The following is a 16,506-nucleotide window of genomic DNA, read 5'->3' as shown; positions in this document are numbered from 1 at the left end:
CTTCGCCGGTCCCTCTGCCTCAGGGCCCGCCGGCAGCCGAGGCGGTTGTGCCCCTGGGCTGCGGCCGGTGTGTCCCCAGGAGGCGATTCCCTTCGCCGGTTGTCACGGGCACAGCCTTGGTGGGAGCGGGGCTCCCGGGGTCCACCCCTTTCCGCGGCTGTTTGCCAGGCAACGCTGGCACTCTGACTCTTGCCACCCGCGGCGAGTGAGGCCCACCAGGCCCCGCGTCGTTTTTCCTGCCGGTGGAGCCGTGCTGGGTGCTCAGACAGCTGAGATGGAGTTACACCGCCTCTACGCTTCCCTCCCGGTCTCTGAAGCCAATTACTCCATCAAAAAAGGAAATCAAATTAGTTTGATGCTAGTCCTTGATAATATGTATTAGCTGGGTTTTTGGCAGCTGCTATGTCCCTAATGCGTGTAAAAGGATTCTGAAATTAATTTGTTCTGGTGTCTTTTCTGGTATTGAACTAACACTGATGAGTTCATAACCACAGGCTTGCTTGCTCCTTTTTTTCTTTCTTTGTTTGGAAACCCTAGGGTTTCCTTTCTCCCCAGTTCCCTGAGGTCCCTCAGTCCTTCAGCAGTTCAGTGTCCTTGTGATTTGGGAATTGTTTTGACAACTTCCTGAAATTTCTGATGTTTCTTTCCAGTAGTGTGTCCTTATCAGAGTACCTCTCTGTCTCAATGAGGGAGCTCTTTCTGAGCTTGCTCCTTTCCTGGCCTATCTGTGCTAGGTCACCACAACCAAGCATTGATAAGAGGAATGCAGAGCTGCCAGAAACCATGTGCTGCTGTGATATAAACTGCTGCTGTTGTCAAATGGCTTGGAACACAATGTGCTGTCATGAAACATCTCAGAGCTCCAGAACTGGGAGCTGGGAGGCCTGGGCAGACCCGAGGATTTGCTGTGGTGGGTTTCAAACACTGCAACCATCTTCTGCAGGAGACACTGAATTCTCTGTTCTCCCTTTCTGAGCCCAAAATGGAGTGCATCCTTCAAGCAACACCTAAATTAATGAGCTCTCTATACGGGTAATTTGGTATATTTTAATGACCTAGGATATTTAGATTAGACATAATGAGCTAAGGGTGGCTTCCGGTTTAACACTGTTCACCTCGTAAAATGTAACAGAAACAACTCAAGAGAAAATTACTCTGTTGCAATAAAACAGTCAGTCAGGGAGGTGTTTCTCTGTAAGAGCCCTTTAGTGTATCTATTTGGCTTAAAATGGACAGCTACCATGAAATTAGTTTAATCTGCTCTGATGCGTGCTGTATTTCAGGCGTAATGTCCCTTATTCTGCTGTATCACAGCAAAATAAGTTTCTGCCTTCCCCCACCTGCAACAGTATAATCTTCATTGAAGGTGATCATTAGAGGTTGTTCCTTGAAGACTGTAGCTGTTGGGAACTGTAGGTAGAACCACCATAGGTGTCCACTGTGCCTAAAGTATATAGGTGACATCGGAAATTGTTTCCTAGCAGGTTCAGGGACTTACATAAATACCCATACATGGAACACACATACTGACTTCCATGTGTGGATATCAGGGAATGCTTATTACTTAAAATTTCTTGGAGACATTCAAAGAGAAAACTAAAGATGTTAAAATCCAAAGTCTGTCAATTTGAGTATTAGTCTTTGCTGGGTTTTGTAGTTAATAGCTCTCAATGAGGTCAAAGAATTTTTATATTTGTTGTGAACTCACAAGTTCAAAATCTTTGCTTATGTACTTATAAAACCAAATTATAAGTTTATCATTATAAAATTTATAAAATATTATTCTGTTGGAAAAGAACCAGTATTCCCAAATGCTCCTGCTCCTGATGTCAGGATCTAGGGAGCAGGCTGGGGGAAGAAAAGCCCTGCAATACAGCATGCATAATTTGTATCAACTTCTGAAGCAGACCTTAAAGCTAAGGTCTCTTTCAGATTTTAGTCTCAACCATGATGGAATTGCACGAGAAGACAATTTGCCTTCCTACAGCCTCTTGATGTAATTGTAGATGGGCCTTAAAACAAAAGAGGGAAAAGAAAAAGCAGAATGCTACGAGTTCATTAAAATCTCCATGAATCTGATGATAATGAAAGATTTACTGCAGGCAAGTAGGAACACCTTTCCACGTTGTTTTTTTTTTCAGGCTGGTTCTAACAGGCTTCAGCACTGATTTGCAGTGCCTGGTGTGAAAGAACAAAGAAATCAGGCGTGACCAAGGTGCTCAGCTAGGCGAGGATCCTTGCGCAGCTTCTCTTCAAGAGCGAGGTATTTCTGTGACGCTGTCTGCTTTTCCCTAGAACAAGAAGGGGGATATCAGAGGAAAACTGAAGCAGGACATCAAGTAGAATATTTTACAGAATAGCTTCAGTGCTGAGTTCCTGGGGGGCTGACTTGTAGACCTCCCCTGGGCACTGTACTCAGGAGACCGTTACCTGTTGAGTCTCAGCGCTAGAGTGTGGATATGGGACGCACTTTCAGAGTAACGGGTGAGGAAGTCATCCTCCTCCTCTGCACTCAGCCGGTTCCGGTTTTTCTGAAACCACTGGTTCTTCTTCTGCAGCTCTTCCACCGCCTGTTGGGGGAGCCAGCAGCCAGAAGTCAGGGTAATTGAGAGGAGAGCGGCGCGGGGTGGGGGGGGGGGGCAAAGGCGCACCAAAAATGCAACTCAAAGTTCAGGGAGCTGAGATGAAAGAAACTACAAATCAGAGCTGGTTTATTTTCATGGGAGATGGTAAGTTTGAGATGAGGTCTCACAGCACAAGAAAACAAGGGGAATCAAAACATGTGGAACAGCAAGAGGCAGGAAAACCTGAATGCGTCGCCTCACTATAGTCAAGAAGCACTGGAGAACAAAATCAGCTCTGAGATAGGCACTGAATTTCACCCTGGAGCTATTTTGTTCTTTGACGTCACATGACAAAAAAAAAATATACAGGCACGTTTAGGGCTCTCTTAAAGTAATTAAAGGAGGTTTGTTTCTTGCCTGCTGTCACAATGAGACATGTGTTACCCTCCTGCCAGTGCAGAAGAGACTCCAGGAACACGCCCATCCTGCCACAAGGCTGGGAATACCTGTTCAAAGCGAGCCTGGATGATGTTAGCTTTATCAATGAGACGATGCTTCAAATCAGTCAGGCACTCATCTCTGACACGCAGGGCCTGCGCCTTGGTCATTTTCTCTCTGTGGCCAATTTGAATAAGGAAAGGTGCCAAGTAATCCAGATCCTGTTCCTTCTGGAGGGGAAAAGACAGAAAGAGTCATGGTCCCATTTACCTGCTTCCCCGTGCAAAACAAAAGCAAAGGCCAAAACTCCCCATCCACCCCCCAGCAAGGAAATAATATTTCTTCTTCCTATAGTTTGATAAAAACTACTGCTTTGCATTAGCTTTGCATACCAACCCTTTCCCAATGCGGTTTTTAGTCTGAACTTTATTTTCTATCATCTTTTTTAACATTTCTCCTAATTTCCTTGTGTAGAGATGTCTCTTACTCAAACACGTTATCCACTGAGGTGCAGGAAGGGGTCTACAAAATGCATTTGTATTTGGACAGAAAGAGATGAAGACAGGGTATTTTGAGCAATACCAGCTTGGAGGCTGGCAAATAACTGGTTCTTGGATCTTTGCCCCTATTTGTGTTACACGTCAGAAGTTTGGTGTGAAAAACCTAGTATCACCTTTCATAACCTGTTCAGGAAAGTTCAGTCTAAAATCAAGAAGCATCTTGGAGATCTTGAAAAATTGCAAGTAATTATTCTTGATTTTTTTGTATTTGTCCAGAACATTCACAAGGTATTAATTCCTCAACAGAGATCCTGGAACAAAATTGGCTTTGCAAGTAATAATGAAAACCAAGGAAACAACTAATTCATATCGCACAAAGAACTGCATATTTGCCTAACAAAATGAGCCCTGCCTAGAAAGATGCAGTTTGGATTCTATTATCACACTCCCCCCATATCCCTATTACCAACTAATCCTTGTTAATTATTTTCTTTATTAACTAAATAAAATAAAACAATAATCTTTCTCGGTGATGTGAGTTTTTCCAGCAAGTCAGAAGGTCATAGCATGACCACGTTATATTTTCATGGGAAGTCAGTTGAAGCTGTGCTGACTTACACCTGCTAGGGATTTGGCACAGTGTATTTTAATGATACTAAAAGCTATTCAGAGATAATTCCTCAGACAGAAAAAGCTTACTCTGGATTTCTTTGTGTACATGTAATAAATACTGGGATTAATGAAGTCTACCTACCACGGCTTCATACTGCTCTCTTCTCTTTTCATTCCTTTCTGTATTATAAATTGAAAAGGACAATTTAACAGCACTTTCTTCATTCTCACAGATCTTCAAAATATTTAACACCTTGCAAAAAAAATCAGAAAAAAGACCCCTCAGCTTTCCCACAAAATGTCAGCACTTTTACATGCTTGACCTGCTAACAGAGCAGATGCTGCATACAAGAACTGTAGCATAAGGTCTGTACAAATCTATATCACATCCTGCTGATAGATCAAGCCAACATGGTCTTATTTTTAGATTGCTGCTCTGTATTAAATTCTTGAACACAATTATTGATATTATCTGTTAATAAAGCTCTTCTGGAGTCATAGTCTTGCCACTACTTTTGAAATTGCACTGATAGCTTTGGCTTATTTCTTTGTCTTAATAGGATATACAGCACAAGCAATGTGAATATTTTGTCTGTGATACATCAAGACTGAGAAATTTGGCAAGGTAGTTCATGAGGTCACAGTGAACTAGCTTCAAATTTCTGAAAAAAAGGTGGACTTTTGCAATCTTGTTCTTATTATTAGTATTCTGTGCTAATATAGTTGAGCATTCCCTCTCCTTCAAGGGCTATTCTTCCTCACAAAAACATTAAAAAAAAAATAAATCCAATAGCTTTGCGTCCATCTGCTAGAATGGTTGGATTTATCATGAAGTAATTACAAAGACTTCTAAGAACATGGATTTGTTACAGCGGTCACAGTGTGATTAGCAGTACAAGCAATGTATTTTATCAAGTACTTCCCTACAGTTGCTCCCACAAAAAGTCACTTCAGTATTTCGGATAGGACTTCCTGGAAATGCTTAGTAACCAGATACAACATTACATAGAATATCCTTTCTTTTTGGTTTCATTCCCAGGCAAAAGGTAGACATGTTTCCAGATGCCCCAATTCATATGCTGTCATTTGCTCTCTGAAACTCTTCCTCCCCGTGAATGAAGAGTAAGTGCAGGAGCTGGAAAATGCATGACTTTCTATAAATATATTAAAGCTACATCCTTACTGAAAAATGGCTGGGTTGCAAGCTTGACAATTCAGCACGGACAACATTGTGACTCCAATTTTATTTTTATCACAGCTTATGCTTTGGCAACCAGTCAGCTGAAACTGTTTCCACACCTGACTAACTTTGACACAGTGTAGACACCTCCCTGTTACCTCTGCTTCAGATTGCTGGACTTGTTGCTTCAGCCACTTCTCTTCCTTTGTTAGCTCCTGTAACAATTTGTACAGGTGGAGTTGCTTCTTATCCTTCTCAGAAGACCCTGCCTGGAAGCAGATAAGCTAGTGAAAAGATAGTGGCACTCTCTGGGGGCACAGGACCAGGCACTCTGCTAACAGAAAATGGCACAATTCTGCTATAGTCAATATAGTGACACTGATTTCTACCACTGAAGCATCTAACCCATGGTCAACAGCTTTATTAGACTTCATTTTGATTCTGAGTCAATCAGTAATGTGAGCCAGATGGCACGTCTTGCACTTTGCTGATGCTGCTGTTATTTGGTTGGAAATGGTTTTGCAGAGGCAAAAGGATGGCACTCCAGCAATTGCATTCTGTGTATTCTCCCCAGTGGGAAATATAAACTTCAAAAAAACATGCATTAACATTTAAAAAATCCTGTATTTGCAATCTCTCTTTGATTTTCCTAAGCGTAATGGTGCAGCATCACTATAGAATTTACTGGCAGACCTCTGCCCCTGGTTACAGACTCACATCAGTGATGTTAGTGGAGTGACCCCCGCCCCCGCCCTGAATGAGAGATTTTGGCCTAATGACAGCACTCCACTTTTTTTGAAATATCTTTTATTTAAGGCTATCTCTCTATCTATCAGCAATGCATTAAGCCTCAGCATCTTGCTCTGCGTCTGCAGGGTAAACTCTGGGAGATTTAAGCAACGATGTGACCCAGAAGGCCACTAGAACCCAGGATGTCTGCTACTGCTTTTCTGCTGTAGTCTCTTCTTCAAGAGAGAACAGCAGAGGAAATGTCAGCTTCCCTGCCATGAATCCGCAGGACTGGGCCCAACAGCTGCTGAACCAGCATCCTGCAAGATCCCACTGGCTCTGTCTACGCTGCCTGATGACCAGGTCTGGGAGGAGGACCTCAGGCACGGCTAGAGCAAGCTTTTCATGCTACCGTAGGTCCTGCATGTCCAGTCACTTCCAGCATGGCAGTGCATCCCCAGGGGCGTTCCTGTTGTCAGCCTGGAGGCTGCCTGTGAGGGAGGTGTGCAGATGGAGCAGAGGTGCAGCATGGAATATGTCATGCTTGTAGTTCTACTGACATTTCACCTTTCATTTGTGTCTTGTGATCTAGAAAAACTTCAAGATATAAGGAGTTTTTCTTCATACCTGGTATGTGGTGCACATTCCTGGGGTCATGAAGATTTCATTTCCTTTCCTATCACTCTCTGTCTCCTTGTAGAAATCCTTCTTTGAGGCAGTAATGTATTTATCCTTGAGGTGATATGTCAGATGGATCATATTCTCTGTGATCAAAAAGATACGTTCTGCTACATCTTCATCAGCAGGCTTTTCTAGGTTTCTGTGGAAACACTCCTTGATTTGCTAATGGGGGTTGAAAAGAGATGGAAGCAAGTTAGACAACACAAAACTGGCAAGATTTGCAGAGTTGGGTAAAAACTCAAGATAAAAATTGGGCTTTTCTGCCTGGACTACTGTGGCATCTCTTGGCCAATGGTCCTACTGTTCTTTCGTGTGCCTGAGAAAAAAAGCACAAAGCTGCTTAAAGCAACACAGAAGTCTCCTATTTGTGGAGCCAAGTATGCTCTCCAAGTTCAAAGACAGCTTGGGATGCATCCCTGCCTGAGGGAACTGCAGGAAGCAAGGTATTTTGGAGCACAGCAACGTTTCCCACATTCCCCAACATAGGGAAGGAGAAAGGAGCATGTTGGGTGCTGGTCCAAAGGCAGGGCACTGCATGGCTCTGTCTTGGCAGGTGAAGTGCCTGAGCCACACTGCCAGATGTCGGATTTCCTCCCTCTTCTGTTCTCCAAATCAGACCTCACTAGAGGAAGAGATAGATTACCTGCTTGTAACAGAGTGATGGGACACTCCATCAGGAACTTAAAACATTATTAGTTTGGGGTCAGAACATGAAATCATTGAACTAGTTTTGAGTCTTGTGAAAATTCCATTCCAAAACCATAGTCAAGCTTTTTTTCTTTCCTCTGACACACATTTTCCAAGTCTTAGCTTCCTGGTTTCATTCTAGCTGTGCAATGCAGTTCGTGACAACTGGTCTCACTGTAGCTCTCCATCAGGCAAGCAACTGTGAGGCACAGCAGCTGAACAAGGCTTGGACGTCCCATCTGGAGTTTTGCCTTGGCTGTGCCCACTGAAAATGAACCTAAAGCCCTAAGCAGTATGTTTTGCATAGTATAAATATCACAGTGACAGATATTTTTCTGTTCCTGCCTTGCCCATACCGCTATAGGCTGGGAGTTAATTTCAGTTCTGGTGCCAGCCAAGTGTATTTTCTTTCCTCTTTTACGAAACTCTATGTGTCGGACATGCAGGGAGTCATCCCGCCCCACGAAGTACTCTGTCATCTCCTCAGCATTTTTAACACGTTTCTGGAGGCCATCGACTCGTGCCTCGCTGTAAAACTCCATCGTACGTTCAGTCTCTGGTTCCAGCGATGTATAGGTGTGAGCTAAGGACATAAGAGAGATCGCATACATTTTCAGAGTTAGCAACCATAATACTTCACTGTGTGTCCAGAGGAAGTCTCATTTTCTTCAGCAGCCAATAAATACACGCGAGAGTGTAAGAAGGGAATGTTATCTCCCCACTGCTGTGTACCAATACGCCACAGCTCGAGGGCAGCAGGGCAGCTTTGCAGGGCCACTGCCATCTTTACACAGTAAGGCAGCGGTGAGTGGAGCCTGGACCCTGCTCTTCCCAAACCAGGAATGGGTGCAGCCTCTTGGGGTGAAATGCTGCTTTAGCAACAGATCTGATGCAGGACTTTCTCTCCCCCAGCTGCACAACACTTAGAGACCAAACATAGTCCTAAGGAGAAAGTTTCTACTTCTATCACCTCTACTGGTAAATTATATCACCCTATATATGTGATAGGTATGTATTTTTCTTCTGTTATGCTGGGGGGAGCACCATCCAGGACTGGAAGCCAACAACCCAATTCTCTGCTCTCCACTGGAGACCGTATTATTTATCTAGGCGTTTCATCCCACAAGTTTGCAGCCTCCCAACTCTGGGTTTTTGCCACTGCTAGAAGGGATTCACATGAAGTCCCATCAGCTGCAGTGGCTGCCCAGCTGAGCTGGAATACCTTTAAGACCGAGGAGGTGTCCTGGGCTGAAGTACTCTGTGGTCAGCTGTGTTTGTTTATTCACTTCTCTCATTTCCAGCATGTCTTCCCGGTTTTTGAACCACTCCTTCACCTCCACTACTTCAGCACCTGGCAGGAGACAAACCATTTCACCACCTTATGTCACCCTGTTGGAGGTGGCAAGATTCATCTGATGAGCTCTCAGTGTCTCTGCAAGCAGCCTGTGCTACTGCTACAGCCGCAGCAGACATTGTAGAGTCACTGGAATTGGCCCTGTGCACAGGGGCATTTTGTAGATAAATTATACCTTAAGAGGGTTTATTCCTCTCCATCAACAGGAACTAAAGTAACTGGCTCAGGGGGAGAAGGTGGCACGGCAGATGGCTACAGTTAGGCAAGAGAAATTCCACCCCAAATATTTTAGTGTCATGAGGGAAGGGAAATGAGATAGGGGCATCACACTACCCAAGTAGGCTGAGGACAGGACACTGTCTGTCCAGTGAGGAATCTGCAGGGTTTCTTGGACCAGCTGTTGAAGAACAATGCTTTGGAGTACAGAAATATGCGCAGTCCGTAGCTGCCCCTTTCTATGGCTCCTGTCGATGCCAGTGGAAACTGATACTATTGGATCAAATCAAGCCAGCCTTCCATTTCTCTGAAGACTGAAAATCCAAGCAGCTGCCCTGCGACACTGAACAGCCTCACCATTGGGGTGTAAAACAGATTCAAACTCCTGCAGGAACCCCCAGCAGTACTGGAAAGTTCTGGGGCTTGACAGACAGTGAGTGTGATGAAGCATTTGAAGATGTGGTAGATGAGTCCCTCTCAAATGTGAAAGGAGGATGAGAAAGCATGAGAGAGACTCTGGCAAAAAGGGGACCACCTCCCTCTTCCCATCAGCACACCCCAGGCCATGTTTGCCCAGTGTCTCAAGTATGTTCACTCATCCCTCTTACAGTCCAAGTCTGCATAGACGGTGAGGCGTTTCACCAGTCCATTTCCATTCAGGTACGGTGCCCATTTCTCCAGTTTTGCTTTCTTGTACAGGATCACCTTCCTCCCCTGGGAACAGCGGGTCTCAAACTCTGCAGTGGGCAAGAGAGGTGTCAGAAAAATCCACTCCCTTGTACTCAGCCCCAGGAAAAAGAATTCAAGAGGGAGAACCACGGTGTAAGGGAAACCATGCATTTATTGACTGCATTCAGCTGCCACTAAAGCTGTTCAGACCCTGCCTGTTGTGCTTTAGCGTTATAACAGTATAAGTCTTTTCTCTCCCAAAGCAGGTATTTGATAACTCAGGGGCAGTCCCTTGTGCATAGCAGGAACAGAAAGTCCACCCCAGGCAAAATCATTTAGCTGGCAGGAAAACACTGCGTGTGTGTCTCTGTGTGTCTGCAGTGTGTTCCCACCCCAGATGAGACAGTGCGCTGAGGGCAGGCACTCAAACCAGTAGCTACTGCTGCCTTGTCTACTGTGCTCTGCTGCTGCACCTTGTCCATCCCGAAGGGAGAACTCTTGAGTGAGATACACAAATATCCCAAATCCACTAAAAGGTTATCTGGGGGGCAAGCAAAAGGCAAAGCAGGAATACATACCTCTGGGAGTTATCTGAATTGGGGCTACCCATGATGGTGGCATGTCAAAACTCATGTCTTCCTCCTCCTTTTCCCGCTGAAACAGAAGCGGAGATTTGCATTTTTGGCAGCTTCCCTTACTGTGCCAGGAGGCATTTTGATTCTAAAGAATGCAGTGCAGCGATCAGAGCTCAGCTCGTGCAAGGCTGTGCTGGTCCTGGGGAGCATGGTGGCACAGTTATGAGAACTGTGTCTGTCACAAACAGCCTGAGGGCAGAGGCAAGCAGCACACTGCAGCTGATGTGGAAGGGGAGCTTTACTGCATCCCCACACTCTCACTAGTACACCCCTACTCAAGCCTAATGAAATTATCTTCTGGCTAACACTCATGCTGGACAGGGGATGAATGCGACAATCGTCATTCAAACTAATGATCAGCTTGTTTTATGTAGACCACGGAGAGCACTTCGCTCCCCGGTTATGGGCACAGGCTGAGGACGGTAGATAACAGGACAGAATATACTGTTATTGGTGTAGCTCCACCCTGCCTTCTCATGCCATGTTCTCCCACCAGGACAACAAACCATTTTTTGCTTCCAGGACACAGCATTTCTTGGTATATTAGAGTACATACATTATTTCTACATTTGGCAACTCCACCTAGCAGCCAGGAGAGCAGGGTGCTGACCAGCAGAGAAAGAGTGTCCTGAAAAGTTTCAGTTTGGATTTTATTTTTTAAAATTATCCCAAAGGTCAATGCACTTGGGGCCTAGAGAAATCCCTAGCCACTTAGGACACCAGAAGTACCACTTGGGGTCCTGCTTCAAAGAGCATCAGAACAATTCAAAATTGAGAAGGAATCTTAACATGCCAAGCAAAACCTAGCTAGAGCAATGGTGATGTGGCCTGGAGAGGGCAGCATGCAGGCCTACGAACACCAGTTCAATACAGCATCCCCACTGCACCAGAGTCGTTTGGGTCACTCACCACACAATCCATGTCCCTGTCAGGTAACTCCTTTTCCTCCTCAGCACCTGGGAGCAGCTGAAGAGGCTCCTGGCTTCCCGAAAGCATGATTTCCCAGCGGATAGTGTCACCCAAGTCAAAGGCAAGATCCTAGGCCACAGAGAAGAAACCCACTTAACTACAGCCTCAAGGGCCTGACACTAAACTGAACGCTGCTTCTGCACGTCTGCAGTGCTCTGGACCTGGCTGGGTGTCAGCGTTAAAGGACTCCAGACAGACTCCTGATCTCAGTGAGGTGGGCTCGTCAGAGCCTTGGCTGGCTGGTGGGACCCCAAAGACTGCCCTGTCCCTAGAGAGCTGCAGACCCTTTCCTCATGGTTCTCTGCCACAGATGAGAGGAAGTTGCTGGAAATGCTTCTGCCTCCTTCCTCGGGGCATGCATGGCCCCAAGGTCAAGTTGCTCTAACTCAGACCCTCACCTCCCAGTGAAGTGAGTTACATCAGCTGAGGAGAAGCTCAGGTGTGGGAAGAGTCTCATCAAGATCTTTCCTGCCTTAAGCCTGCTTAACAGGCTCAAAACATCCTCTGCCTTAAAAGCTGTGGTTTGAGAGAATGGGTGTCCAGCCAGCCTTAAAAGCTGATATTCTAGCACTGTAGGGGTTTAATAGGTGTGACCCATATTTGTTAGCTCAGGGTCTGGGATGTGCTGGGGTAGTTCCAGAGTCTATGTAATCAGAGCAACACAACCAGAGCCAACACAGGGAATGGTCAGGTGGAAACTGGGATCACCACTGATCCTGAACCTCCCCAGGACTCAGGTTAGCCTAACTGTCCCTCCCAGGCACAGGGTGCTTAAGGGCTCGTTACCTTGCAGCCATTCCGGCAGTCCTGCATGTTCACCCAGTAGTTCCTGTGGTTCCAGACACTTTCGATCCCAAGGAAGTGCTCATCCATTGTGCTGTGGCTGCTTCCCGTGAAGGGGTTGATGAAGAAGGTCTCGGGAACATCCCTCTTCCCAGACAGAACCAAAACCCATGCGTGCACCCGTAAGCCATACAAAGGGTCACGCTTGCACTTTTCCACTTCCTGTAGCACAGAGGACAGAACAGAAATTATTGCCATTTTATTGCCACTTTAGTCCAACCCAACAGCAATCTTATTCTCTCCTCTGCCCACTTCTAAGGATCTCCAGGCCCTTAACACTCTTAAGGAGAGTGAGGTATTACATACCCAGTACATATTCCTGTGACAGCACACACTGTGTTTCCAGAGGCCAAGTGCTCATGGCCACGATCGGGGTCGTGTCATACTTTGTGGCAGAAGGTGGTGACCTCCTTTCTTTGGTCAGCCATTACCTGTGTCTCAGCTCTTGCTCCTGGAGTTTACAGCGAGGTGGACCTCATTAACTCACCATGACCTTCTCCTCTTCTCTTTCCTTGTTCTCTTGAGCAGCTTCAATTTCTGCCTTCTTCTTGGCCTCCTGCTGAAGCTCAAACTTGCTCTGCAGGTCTGGTGGGGGCTTAACTCTATACTTGTTGGACTTCTTCATCCCCTTTTTTGGTACCTGCCTCTGCAAAACCAGGATATTGCTGTGAAACCCAGCAGAGATCAAGAGAAGGGAGAAAATATATGGCTTACAGGTACCTCCCAGTTCCCAACCCTTGGCAGTTTGCAGTATTGGACCTGGTGAACAGGAATTCAGTGAAGCCAAAGAGTCCTGTTAAGGAACCGTGGAAAATCCCTCAAAGGATCCCTTCAGCGAGGTCCCTGCTTGGTACAGACTGAAACCCAGTGTGGACCTGAAGCTGTTCCCCCTAGCTCAACTCTGGAGCTCGCTGGAAATGAACAGGCTGAGTGTGCATGCTGGGCTCACTGCTCGCTCCCTGCAGGTCTCACCTCCTGTGGCTCCCTGAGCAGTGGGCACAGCTCCAGAGTCTTGTCCAGGGTGCACATCTCGCGGGTGGCATACCCGTGCACGCAGTAGGCATCATAGCCCGCCCCGATCAGCATGGAGCACAGCAGCACACTGAAGTCAAAGCAGTTCCCTCGCTGGTATTTCAGGATGGTGGTTGGGGAGTAGAGTGAACTGGGCTGGAAAGAGATAGATGCATGTGCTTGTCTTGTGAAGCTGAAACACGCACCAAGCAGAGAGCAGGACAGAGAGAGGGCACGGCCCAAATCCCTGGGCTCTGCACTCATACGGAATCTGTTATATAAAACTTCTATATAAGCCACAGACCCCAAAAGGCCCTGCCAAAGTGATCTGGGGAAATATGGCCCCAAATCTGGTGACAAATTTAACCGTAGGGAGAGATGGGCAGGACAAGCTTGCCAAACTGCTGAAAATCTAATGCTAACCACAACTCAGGCATGGAGCTTACCTCTATCTCTAGCTGGTCTGTCTGCAGCGTTTCAAAGCAAATGACCCATAAGCTAACTTATAGTTCAAAGGAAGGAACATATTCCCTTCTGGCCCTCACCAGTGAACAAGCAGGAATCAATATGGACATCAGAGAGGTTCTATGTAGTCTAATCCCAGATCCCAGACATCACCTTAGTGATGTCTAAGATGTCTTAGTGATGCCAGTCTAGAAATCTTTCAGCCACCCCAAAATATCCCCAAAATCAGGATAGAAATGTCTAAAGTCCCTAAGAATGGGTCACTAAGGTCAAGCATCATCCCCCAGGCTTTATATACTCCTTTGTTCCAAGGTATCTTGGTCTTTGGAGGGGAAGCCTGTCAGCCATTGCAACCCACAGCAGGGTTGACTGAGAGCAGGGTCAGGCCCAACCTTGTAGAAATGGTGCTTAATTGCTTGACAGGTACAACACTGTACATGTACTGAGATTACAGCTCCAAAGAGAGCACATGGGGCCTGGGAAAATCTGGGGGTTGCCTAAGTAACGAGGGGATGATGGAGGGGTCAGAGACCTTTGTAATCCCAGCCAGTGGGGTTTCCACATGGTGTCCTGCTGAGAGGCCCTTCGGTCACCTCCGTTATGGGGCAGTTTGTGATGGGACTACAGCACTTTTCTTACCGGTGTGATAGGGGACTTGAGGGGCTCCATGGTGAGATAATCAGAGACGAAGCTGGCACAGCCATCCCAGTGGTACAGCTCTGTGTAAGGCAGCAGCGTTGGCCTCACCGTTGTGCTCACAAACTTCTGTAGGGCAACAAGAGGACTTTGGTTAGCCAACAGATGCGTGGCAGAGTGTCTTGTCCAAAGCCATCCCCTCTGACTACCCCTGGAGGTGGCAGCTCACATTCAGGACCTCCCTACAGCATATCAACAGCATCAGTAACCCTCCTCACCTGTTCTGAGCTGGAAATTGCATGGGGTTGAGAGGCTGTCTGCTTGTCTGTGGCTAAAACTTCAAGCTCATCTCAGACGCATTACAAGCGAGACAAATAGCTACTGCCCTTTCCAGCTTTTATGTCCTCCAGCATTTTTTGCCTTGTATGTTAATGATATAGTAAATGTTGGGGAAAGTTGGTCCAAAGTACCAATTCCAGATGTCTGGGGGAGCATCAGGTCCAGAACAAGACAACAGTTGTGCAGCCTGGGCCTAGTCCTAAACAAAACCAGACCACAAACCTCCACATTTACTTCCTTCCCTGTAACTTCTTCAAAGTTCAGAAAAGACCTAACTCTAGATCCAGACTCGTATCTGTGACTGAGCCTGAGCCTTATCTATTTCATGTGTTTCTTTACTTTCCTTTATGTTTCTGTGGTCTTTCCTGTTTCCCAAGTCTCACGCTGCAGGGCTGTGAGCTGTCTGCAGCCTACATGGCACCACCACCATGGCTTTGTGGCTTTGGCCAACCAGGGTGTTCCCGGGGTGCTGTGTGCCTGCTCAGGGCGCTGCGGGCACCGCAAGCAGGTCCCCATCACCTTTGGCCAGGAGGGAGGGCGGGAGGGGCTGCTGTCCTTCCCCAGCATTCGGCAATAGCAAAGCCAAGTGCCCCCTGCGCTGTGGCCCAGCCCCACAGCACCCCATACCTCCACGCCACACTCGTTGACCGGGTGGAGGAAGAGCAGCTTGCGGTCAGGGCAGAGGTGAGTGTACTGCCGGAGGAAATGGTCAGCAATGTGCAGCAGCTTCTTCTCCTTCAGGGAATTTGTCTTGTACGAGGACGGTAACTGGGACGTGTCAATGGAGCTCCAGTCAAAATCACTTCCAGGGCACGAGGAGGCAGAGAGACACAGGTAATAAGCCAGGAACAGTTCAGGCAAGATGACTTGCTATCAAAACATGGCAGGGGCTCCCTGTTTCCCAGGGAACTAATGGGGATCATATCCAGGGACATGATTTTGACATAGCCAAGCTTCTCTGGAACGATGGCAAGCTGACATATACCCAGAGGCTCAGGGGATCTTTATACAGTGTTCTGATACAGCAGCAAATGAACATACACTGAAGTGAGTTACCTTGCCTTACTCACACGTGCCCGGTCTTGGACAAACACACCAGGCACATGAAACTTGCTCACTCCCCGCCCTGTGCAAGGGCACCACATGTGCCATCCACACGTGTGCAGTCTCCCCACGAACAGACCGTCTCTGCTCATCCCAGTAACTGACGGGACTTACGGTACATCACTGGGGACACAGACTTGCTTTGCAGACACCGTCGTATCCACATCCTGGAGGTTATCACTGATCTTCAAATCCTTTGGCTCTTCTTCTCTTTGCTCCTCTTCCTCCTTCTCCTCCAGGATCTCCATTCCGCCTCCTCCTGGGCACTACAGTAATGGACACACCAGTAAACAGCAACACAGAAAACACTCATATTCTGGCCGTAGTGATTTAATATGTGAGCATGGCTGAGGCAGCCAGCAGCACGACAGTAGAGGGTGAGCACTAAATTTGAGTTTGACCTGGCCTTGGTAAATAAGTGGTTGGATGTTCCTGGACACCCCAAGTGTGGGGGTAGAACAGGGGGAGACTGGCTTGGTAGGGCACAGCACATCCCCACATTCAGTCTCAGATCACGGTGCATCCCCTGTTTCCTGTGCCCGTGTAAATGTGGCATCTCCCGTCCCACCTGGGTGCTGCTGGCTGGGCACCAGCTCTGGAAATCTGCTGGGCGCTGCCAAAGGCCCAGGCAGAGCCTGTGGGCTGCACCGAGCCTGGCCAGCCCCACACCGGCCTTGAAGGAGGGGTGCAGGGGATGCGTTTTGCAGCAGAGTCAGCAGCCTCCAAGGACAGGGGGCTGTTCATATTATTAATTTCCATCTCAGGGAGGTCACGGGCTGTTTGTTTCCCCCCCCCCCCCCGCGGTCAGGCTGACCCCGTGAGGAGCAGACAACAAGGAGGCACAGACCGTGACTTGGGGGGTGGGAAGCGGCGT

General features: G+C 47.2%; 1 protein-coding gene across 1 annotated transcript; it reads right to left on the bottom strand.

The window, feature by feature from the left end:
• Window positions 1-2,193: 2,193 nt before the first annotated feature.
• On the bottom strand, window positions 2,194-15,880 carry DRC7 (dynein regulatory complex subunit 7). The gene is made up of 17 exons (XM_074839908.1): window positions 15,747-15,880; window positions 15,156-15,330; window positions 14,193-14,318; window positions 13,050-13,244; window positions 12,571-12,717; window positions 12,021-12,239; window positions 11,175-11,303; window positions 10,209-10,284; window positions 9,570-9,698; window positions 8,614-8,742; window positions 7,748-7,974; window positions 6,651-6,866; window positions 5,453-5,563; window positions 4,257-4,367; window positions 3,071-3,232; window positions 2,431-2,570; window positions 2,194-2,291 (listed from the first exon to the last, which is right to left on the bottom strand). Exons 1-17 carry the CDS (start codon window positions 15,878-15,880, stop codon window positions 2,201-2,203), a joined length of 2,517 nt encoding a protein of 838 aa, XP_074696009.1. The 3' UTR covers window positions 2,194-2,200.
• Window positions 15,881-16,506: the final 626 nt, after the last annotated feature.

The sequence above is a fragment of the Strix aluco genome, chromosome 14, assembly GCF_031877795.1.
Source record: "Strix aluco isolate bStrAlu1 chromosome 14, bStrAlu1.hap1, whole genome shotgun sequence".
In the NCBI taxonomy this organism is placed as follows: Eukaryota; Metazoa; Chordata; class Aves; order Strigiformes; family Strigidae; genus Strix; species Strix aluco.
This window is presented reverse-complemented; position numbering and strand designations above follow the sequence as displayed.

Excerpts from the sequence above, each read along its gene's own strand:
- DRC7 (XM_074839908.1), bottom strand. The coding sequence starts at position 15,880 with ATGGAGATCCTGGAGGAGAAGGAGGAAGAGGAGCAAAGAGAAGAAGAG. Across the intron at positions 10,285-11,174 it reads ACAGGGACATGGATTGTGTG|CGGGAAAAGGAGGAGGAAGA; the intron begins GTGAGTGACCCA and ends CTTCTGTTTCAG. Across the intron at positions 7,975-8,613 it reads ACACCTCCTCGGTCTTAAAG|CTCACACCTATACATCGCTG; the intron begins GTATTCCAGCTC and ends TTATGTCCTTAG.